Genomic DNA, 9,267 nt, shown 5'->3' with positions numbered 1-9,267 from the left:
TCTGCGTAATAAAAATCCTTATGTTAATTTTTGTTTTAAAAACTGACTGCTTGCCAGGAACTGTTTTCTTGAATGGTATTTTAGCCAACTGAAACATTTTCTTGTCAAGATACCCAAATGGCTTACTGTTTATTGTTTATTAATTAGAGAAATTTGTGCTGAAGTCAGTTTACCAGAAATGGGTAGTTCATACATATTATTTAAACTTCCCTAATTTTAAAGGGGCCAAATGTATTTTTAATCTGCTCTGAAAACTTTTAATGGCAAAATTTCCACAGCTTCCCTAATTGTCTGCCCTAGTACTTAAATACCGCTGCAGCTGAAAGCTTTTATTGACATGCAATCTCAAACTGTTGTACTTTCAAGTCCCCTGTGGTTTGTCAGATCCTTCCAGGTAAGGAGAATGCTACTTTCCCCTTCAGAGTGATGCTCCACCCTGTCCCAGCGCTCCTTGAGCAAACACAAGACCACAGGTACCACACAGGGCAACAGTTGAAGTGGACACCATTCCTTGCTCAGCCATTCTTTACATCGTCGTCCCTGGTAGGGAAGGCAGCAGAAACCCCCTGAGACTCTTCCGTGGTGCCAAACCTTTCTCGGATGGCAGCTGACCAGGCTCTTTTTGCTTCATGGGAAGGACAAAAATAAACAACCGGAGTGCTGCTGGCAAACCTCACAGAGCTCTAGTGCCAAACTCTACCTTCACAGTCTCCTGTGAAGGCCTCCAAGCTCACACAAGCTGTAGCTGATCTACACGAGGTGGACACATGTCCACAACCAACCTCTTCCCCTGTAACTTGAGGACTCAACCCCACGCTGCAGGGTGAGCTTTACAAGAGGACGTTGGGTCTCCTGAGGATGCGCGGTTTCTTCGGAAAGAGGTGACGACCGGATTGAAGGCGAGTTTGATCCGTCCAAAAGGGCCACTTCAGGACACGGCCTCTCGGCCGAGGACCTGCCCGGGGCCAGGTGCCCCCTCTCCCGGCTCGGCACGCTGATTTCCATCTCTTGCCGCCAGCCCTCAAAGCTGCGCCTCACCCAGGCTCACCATCCCCCCCTGCCGCAGACCAGACCCCCAGCCCCGGGACGGGGCGGTACGTCCCGCCCCACCGCCCCCGGCCCAAGCGAGGACGGGCCGCCAGATCCGGCCCCCGCGCGTCCTCCCCGCCCCGCGGCGCTGCGGAGCTCCCCGCCTTCAGCCGCTGCGGCACCCCGGGGCGGCGGGACCGGCGGCGAACCGCCCCCCACCCCCGCGCACGGCCCGGGCCGCCTCGTCCCTTGCGGGTCCCGGATCTCCGCTCTGAGGCGAGTGCGGTGAGACGGAGGCCTCCTGCCAGGCCCGGCTCCAGTACCGCAGCGATGCCGGCAGCCCGCTGCGGGCCCCGCCGGGCCGCCCTGCGCCCGCTGCATCGCGGCGCCCCGTCTGCGATGAGCCGCCCTCTCCTGGGCACCTTCTCCGCCCCGCTCGCCTCCTCCTCCCACGGAGCCACCCTCCTCCTCCGCCCCCACTCCCTGCCAGCCTCCTCCCCGCCCTTCCCCGCACTCCACGCCGGTGCCGAAGCCGCGCGTCACTCGGGCTCCAGCCCCGCCGCAGACATGGCGACACTGACGGCGGTCCAGCCGCTCACGCTGGACAGAGGTAAGCGCAGCTCCCGCCCCGCCGCCGCTCCCCGCCCCGTCGCCCCGGCTGCCCCAGCGCCCTGCACCCTGCCTGGGGGCCGCCGCGGCAGAATGCGGGGTCTTCCCCCGCAGCCCCAGCTCGGCGACCGCTGCCGCGGCGGCTCTCCCGGCTCCGCGGTGCGTGGGGCTGGCGCCACCGGCTGTGGCGGACGGCTGTGGGGAGGCGCTTCCCGGCGGGGCTCAGGTGGGAGGGAGGCAGGAGAGGGATGAGAAGGAGGAAATCAAACTTTGTGCGGGCAGCGGGGTTGCGCGGGGGTACAGCCGGCATCTCTCCGGCGGGAGCGCGGCGGTGCCGGGGGCGCGGGATGTGGCTCCGCGGCCAGCGCTGCGCTCCGCCGGGGACGCTCCTCGGTGTTCCCGCCGCCCCCGCCCTGCGAGGCTCCCCCTTGGGCGCCCGTCCCTGTGGCTCGGAGCCGGATCCCCCGCGCCGCCGCCCCCGCAGGTATCTCGGCGGGACTTGCTCCCTAGTGGGGGCAGCGGCTCCGGCGGCGGGTTGGGAGCTCGCACCTCCCGAGGAGACTGTCGTTTGTTGGCAAAATGTAGCGTTTTGTGGGGCTGGCGGCCGGGGGGGTGTGTACGGGAAAGGGCGCAGAGACTGCAATTTGTGTGCTCGCTGACGTTAATGATGTTACCCTACAAAACAGCACGTCTGCGTATTGCTGGAGACAACTACTCGGTCCGGGTGGAGAGAGTGGTTGCTGTTCTACTAGCCTGGAGTCTCTGTCAGTAGCCTTACCGAAGCAGTGTAAGAGGGTGCTGAAATCTTGAAGTTATGTTAAAATTCAGCTTTTGCCTCCACGCTGTAAAAATTGGACCTTTCCCTCACAGTGCATTTGTGTCCGTTATAAGGCTCCACAGAAAAGGTATTATATTTCTGTGACTTATAGAGGAGAATAACTTAACAGTTCTGATTTGTTTTGCTCTTTTGGCTTCACCAGTTAAGAGAGGTCCAGCAGCTCCTGATAGAGCATCCCGAATTGCCAGGGTGTCCTTCTTCCTAATTCACATCCAGAGGCTCCAAGAGGCTCCCAGCACATATAAATTGTGTACTTTTAAAAGCACGATTGAGGCCAGTGCCTTCGTTTTTTAAATGTGTTTGGGTTTGGTTTTTGTTTTTTTGGTTCTTGTGTTCTTTTGGTTTCTGGGGTTTCATTTGTTTGTTTGTTTGTTTGTTTTGTTTCATTTTCCTGAGGATTAAGTAGGGAGCTTCTTGCTGTAAATCCTAGGCAAAAGAAACCTGATGAACAGAGTTTCAAAATGATAAGGCTGATACTTCTTGGTACTTCTACTGGAAGCCACTTGAGAGCTAAACAGCCCACAGAGTACTCGAAATACAGTTTGCTGGATGGCTTAAACTCTGACATTGGTAGAAAAGGAGAATCTAAAGTTATTCTTACAGAAATAGCAAAATGCTGGCATGCACTTTAAATTAAACTGCTCAGAAATCCACTGTGTAATCTACAGTTTCACCCTAATACTGTTTTCAGTAAGCAGGACAAATCTATTTCCTGGCAAAGCGTTGAACAGATGGCAATCCATTAGTAAACCTGGCTTTTCAAAGGAAAGTATTACTATTTCAGAATTACACTTTCCTTTTCATTACTAAAACTATGCTTTAAAAATCCACAATGCGCAAAAATGCAAATTAGTCCCAATTTAAATATAAGCATCTGTTGTCTGGGTCCAGGATATGCCTAACCATTTGGCAGTGATGCCAACATTACAGTCTCCTTGTTTGTTGGCCAGGGCTTCTGCTACTAGTGCGAGGGAGATAAAACATCGCAGAATGGTAGGACGTGACATGCAAAAGCAAAATACAGACAAGAAGAAATAATTTTAAATACTGCACCTGGCCTGCAGAAAGCCTTTTAGTTAGAGGGATACACTTTATCACCTATAACGTGTTGCTGCTACTTGAACTGAAGAGGGTAGGCTGAAGCAACTCCAGAAATAACTAGACCAAGCCCCGTGCTTCCAAATATTTCCCCTGTAGTCTTTCTTTCATAGCCATGGAAGAGGGAAAGCGCTATGTGGTGAGATTTTCCAGATTTCTGTTGCTTTTATTAAAGCAGACACAGCTATGTTGACTGTCGTTGTGCTTTGCACAGCTCTGCTGTGATCTAGGCACAGCCCTGAAAAGTCTTGTACACTCATATCCACTTTGCCATGTCCCACGGAGAGCTCAGCGCAACAAGAAAATAGCAAGTGTTTCAGGAAAGGCAGCATTAATAACATTGCACTGCTGAGGGAATTGCTGCTTGATCTCAGGCCAGGAAGTGTTCTGCATTTCTCCCTGCTAAGGATCACCGAAATGGTAAAACATCGTATAGCTACATACATCAGAAATCTGAATTACACTCTGATGTGGCCTCTTTCTGGACAAAACATATACACTGTATTCTAGTGCAGTGGTGGGAGCTTTCTTAAAGCTTGACATAAATGGACTTCAAAAGCTGTATGGTAAAATGAATTACCATTTAAAGGTGAAGGGCATGTTGTGTGTGAATGATTGAAAGCCAATTACATTCTGGAAGATTACTTCAGTCCAAAGCACAAGAATTAATTTCCTTAATTCCTGTCATCATTTGCCTTTCTACCTGCACAAATGTGTGCAAGTGCCATTAGGGCTCTTTAATATGTAGAACAAGTTCACAAAATAATGGAAATTTTAATCACTTACAATTTAATCTCAAAGATTTTTGTCTGACCTTTGCATGGTTGCTCTGCTGGGAGGGGGTGAGGGAATCAGCAAATGTTTCAGGGAGGAAATGTAAAGCAGTGGAGCTACATGTGGTTACCACTTCAGGAGCATAAGTAGGATGGCCCCAGTGTTTGGGAGCTTCGTGAAGGGCAAGAACCTGCCTGTCAGGCACTTTCCAACAGCCAAGTCTTCTCTGTAGAAAAGTGCACCCTTCCTGTCTTTATTGAGAATTTCCTACATCTTGAATCAATACCACACCGTCAGTAATCCCCAGTGTCCATCAGAACTAACTGGGGAAATTTTCTGGGCAGATTCAAAGCTTAAACCCTGAAGGTGTAGGGAACTATACCTTGTTCTAGGTTGGGATGGAATGTTACAGTGCTGTCTTTCATGAAATGACAAGCAAAAAAAGTAAGGTTGGGCTTTTTTTTCTTTTTTTCATCTTATGTTGAAGGCTAGGAATTTTCAAGCATGTTCCCAGCTTAATTTACCTCTGTTAAAATAAACAAAGCAGTCACTCCAAACCAAAAGGGAAATGTTTCAAAACACTTATCCAATTATTTTTTTTCTTCTTCCATAGGTATGTCTTTAGTAAGAACTTGGTTGAAACTGATATTGATTACAGAGAGCTCTGGTTGCAGTTAGTTGGCATTTTCCAACAGTATTTATTTGGATTGGCATACCACTTGTCATCCTTCTCTACGTGGCGGCGGGCAGGTCTGCCTTCGCCTCTCAATGTCCTTTGTCTTCCACAGAGGCGTTGCCTCAGCCTACCCCGTGACCAGCAGTTGCTGCCTTCCCTTTTATTATCCAGAGCCCAAATCTCCCTTGCGTGCTGTCTTCTGTTGCCTTGCTCTTCTCAAAGCCTTACTGTGGTTGACTCCATCACTCTGTGCATTGCTTGTCACCCTTACCCATTTTTACTGTTCAGCAACCCAGTTTCCTCCTCTAATCCTCAGATCTTGTGCTGTCCCATAACCGTCAGCACCTCACCAGCTTGATGTTGTCTCAAATGCTGCATGCACATCCAGTGGCAACATTCTGTTCTTCTCCAAGCGTCTCTCTGAGCCAGCTGAGCCTCCTCATGGTTCTCCGAGGACCTGCCATGAGTTCCTGTGTGCTGCAGATAAACATCATAAGCAAACAGAAATTAAAGGAAACTGCTTGTGGGTGAAATTGCTTGAAGAGTGTGTTAGCACACTCTGATGGAAGCGTTTTCTGCAAGTACCATTATACTCCCAGAAATATGTTGGGAGGGAATAGATTTCTGTGCTTCCCTTGGCACTCAGTTTAGGAGTGGTCATATGGAGGCTGCAAATTGAAGCAGACATCCTTCTAGCTATGCATAATAGATGTTCCACTCTTATCTGAACTTCTTTATTTTGCCAAGTGTCTGGAAAACTTTTCATAAAGCTTATCTTACTTTGAATTTTACTTGTTCTCTTCCTTCCAAGATGAAAATCTGTTCTGAAAGAAAACTGACCATGCATTGGCTCAGATTGTTGTAAAACCTCAGTCCCTGTTCCTCTCTGCACAGGACCATGAAAGTGGAAGCTTTAAAAGGACACTTTTCAAAAGTTCTTCTTGTTTTTGAAGAAATTATCCAATTAGCCTGTACATCTCATGATTAAGAACAAGGGAATATATTTTCATGTGAAGGGGGGCTTTCAGCTGTCTTTTTTTAATAATCCATGTCCTGTTATGTTTTTCCTTATATAGTTACTATTCATGTCACTGATGGCTTCAGTTATTCATGTGACTGAGGATAAAAGAAGAAATTTGAATAGACTGAATATACAGTGCTGATATTTTAATCCCTGTGAAGTTTCATAACAAGGTCATAGCTATTGGCTATTGACAACCAAATTTCTCTTGCTTTCAAATATATCCTTGGAAACTGGAAAGGCTTCTTGCTGTTTGGCTGTAATGTGTAACTGAGCGCTGCTGTTTTTTATGAATTCAAACAAATATTTTTCCAGTAGAGCGGGTGTCTCAGCACTTCCTGAATATCCTTTATAAAGTACCATGTTCTGTGATGATAAATAAGAGAACGAATGGGCTTGGAGTCACCATCAGCTGTTAGAGGTGGTAAACAAACTTTACCAGATGTGGTACTGGATGGCACCTGACCATTAATATACATTGATACTTCTTAGAGTACTCCTGCTCCTTTCCTCCTCTCTTCCTGTCATTTTTCTTCCCATTGCATCCTCATAGCCTACATATATGGGGATTTTTTTTTCCCCATCTGTGCCCATACATATATGTATATAACAGAAACTGTACTGAACATCAGTTGTGGTAGACTATGTGTATGTCAGTATAATGTATATTATCTTGCAAAAAAAAAAAAAAATATATATATATAATGTACTCATCAGGAAGAGAAAATCAGATTCATACAGTGTGAAATACAGGACTTGACAGAAAGGCAGCATAAGGCCAGGTGTCTCTTGCTGGGGTGAAGCCCTGTGGAGCAGTGCTAAGCGATGTGCCGCTCCTCGCCTGGCTCCCTGTCTGTTATAGGGATGTCTTCTCTTGCTTTTCAGCCTAGTGTGCTAAAATTGAAAATATTTCTGCAAGTGCCACACACTTTAAGTCTAACATTTCTCTGTTTGGTGTGCCAACTAAGGATGTATAACTAATCAAATTTATTCTTCCAAGAAAAAAAAAAAAAAAGACCTGTTGTTTGTAGGAACAGGATAAAAGTGACAATTCTGGTCACAGACGAAATGTTTGGGGTGTTTTTTAAAACCATTGCATCAACACTTACTAGTGTTTGTTTTGGTTTTGTTTATTTGGTTTTGTTTTAAAGTATTTTTATGAAGGGATGGATTAAGGGAAGTGAATCGAGCCACTGGTTTATGGGTAGATGAATGGGGATGTTTTGTGAGGAGCCGTGCGGTTGAAGTGTTGGTTTGGTAAGAGTGCGGTTCAGCCATGCCTCCTGGAGCTCTGGAGCTGGAGTAGGAGCAAGCGCCAACCTACATGACATCTTTGGTTTTCATGAGTGGTGTAAAAATACATGGTCTGAGAAGTTAAATGCCCATGTCCAGCTTAAATGTCTTCAGCGGTAGGGGCCTGACCTGAAGAGGTGCTGGGGCACATTGTCGCACAGGAGCTCTGAATGCCTCTGAAGTGGGACCACGGTAGTATACCCCTTCCCAGAGACGGCCCTGTTCTCCAGCCCAGAGCAGCTCATGGTGGTCTGGAAATCGAGTTTGTCAGGGCACAGTGGGTGGAGATGAATGAAAGTTCATTGTATCATCTTCAGTGTGCAGCAGATACTGCAGGATCCTGGCACTGCTGGTTGTCAGAGAGCTCTGCCTGTGCACAGAGACATGGAAACATCTTCCACAAAACTCGTGACATCTTTTAACATTGTCACCATTGTGGAGGTAAAAGGGGAATATCTTAGATTTCCAGTCATGTTTCCTTCAGAAACATGTAACTGACAGTATAGCGTATCTCTGCAGAAGCTGGATGGGCCAACAGGAAAAGTTTGCGAGACACCTTTGAAAGAGTAACCAGGCTTATGGCCAACAGATAGCTGTGCAGAGACCTTGTCTTCCTCCTGCTCTGTCAGGCTGAAAATATTCCTTAGACATGGTAGCAGTGACGTCTATCTGAATTCATCCTGTGTGGAGCAAAGTGAGCTTGCCTGTGTGTGTCCTGCTGCTGATCCTTCTGAGGAGATGCACTCCTGCAGCTGAGTGAAGTGGATGGAGGCTTTCACAAGCCCCTGTACAGGTGTGGGGTTCACCATTTGCAGCAAGTTGCAAGGGTGTTAATGATCAGAAAGCACAAGGGATGCTATTTTTTATGTAGTAAATGCATACGATCTATCTACAAATAATGTTGAAAAAGAAGGATTTGTTTCATAAATAACATCCCTATGCTGGATCCTACAAACTTCACTTTCACACCGATGTCTGAGAGGCATTTGTGTAATTACAGGAAAAAAGGATTTACCTCTTAATGTAATTGTAAGTAAATAATTTGCTTAGTTCCATCCTATCACTTGAGTTGGACCCCACCAATGATGTTATCAGACAGAAGCTTTTTTTAAAAATGTGACAAAGTACTGAAGTCATCAGCTTTGTGCAGAGGATAATTTGTCCTTCGAGTTCTCTGTTACAGGACACATGCATGCACATCTCTTCTTAACATAGATGACACTCATGCAAGTGCAAAAAGATACAAATACAAGTTTTTGACTGACCTGTGGTATTCAGATACAAAATAATGTTCTTGTAGGTGATGTAATGAAATTAGAAATATGAGTTATGTAAAACTATTGGGTTTAGTTACTTATTAGAAGCACAAAAAATGAGAAGTTGAGGATTTAAGAGGAGACCAAGTAAATACAGATAGGTAGTGTTTTGAGAAGCACATAACTGTAAATTTGTAAGTCTGCCTCCCATCATACGCAGTTAATTTGTTCACACAATCCATTTTTTACATTTAAAAGAATAATACTAATGTGCTGTAAACTGTAGATGTATGTATAAATACAGGCGTTTTCAAAGTTAATCTCAGTCAGCTTAATCTTCTTTGGAGACATTTGCTGGAGACTCAGCCTCTGAACGAGAAACATTCAACTGTTAATTCTCTATTCAGATGAGAAGATTTGATTCAGAAATGCACATTTACATAGTAACAATGTTTTCCTGAGTAGTTAAATCACAGGCTTGAATCTTAGATATGCTAAATACAGAGGGAGATATATGTACATTTTGAGAACTTGTTTCATCAGAGTCCAAAACAGAGTATTTAAATAAACCCCCAATTTTTCAAATGCATCTCAACTGAGTTACCAGGGAATGCGTACAGCTTCTCATAATGTGTGTTTACCCTAGTCCTACTTTACTAACAATCCTAAGAAA

General features: G+C 46.2%; 1 protein-coding gene across 2 annotated transcripts in view; it reads left to right on the top strand.

Annotated features, from left to right (window-relative positions):
* The first annotated feature begins 1,214 nt into the window (after nt 1–1,214).
* Nucleotides 1,215–9,267, top strand: part of LIN7A (lin-7 homolog A, crumbs cell polarity complex component) — a 51,453-nt gene continuing 43,400 nt past the window's right edge. Inside the window, exon 1 of one of the 2 annotated variants that reach the window (XM_065845849.2) lies at nt 1,215–1,639. In XM_065845849.2, coding sequence (XP_065701921.1) covers nt 1,360–1,639 — 280 coding nt within the window. In that variant the 5' untranslated portion in view covers nt 1,215–1,359. The remainder of the gene's footprint in view (nt 1,640–9,267) is intronic. The other variant, XM_065845858.2, reaches the window with a different exon arrangement.

Source organism: Patagioenas fasciata, chromosome 1, assembly GCF_037038585.1.
Source record: "Patagioenas fasciata isolate bPatFas1 chromosome 1, bPatFas1.hap1, whole genome shotgun sequence".
Classification (NCBI taxonomy): domain Eukaryota; kingdom Metazoa; phylum Chordata; class Aves; order Columbiformes; family Columbidae; genus Patagioenas; species Patagioenas fasciata.
The sequence above is the reverse complement of the archived record's forward strand: the minus strand, read 5'-3'. Positions and strand labels throughout refer to the sequence as shown.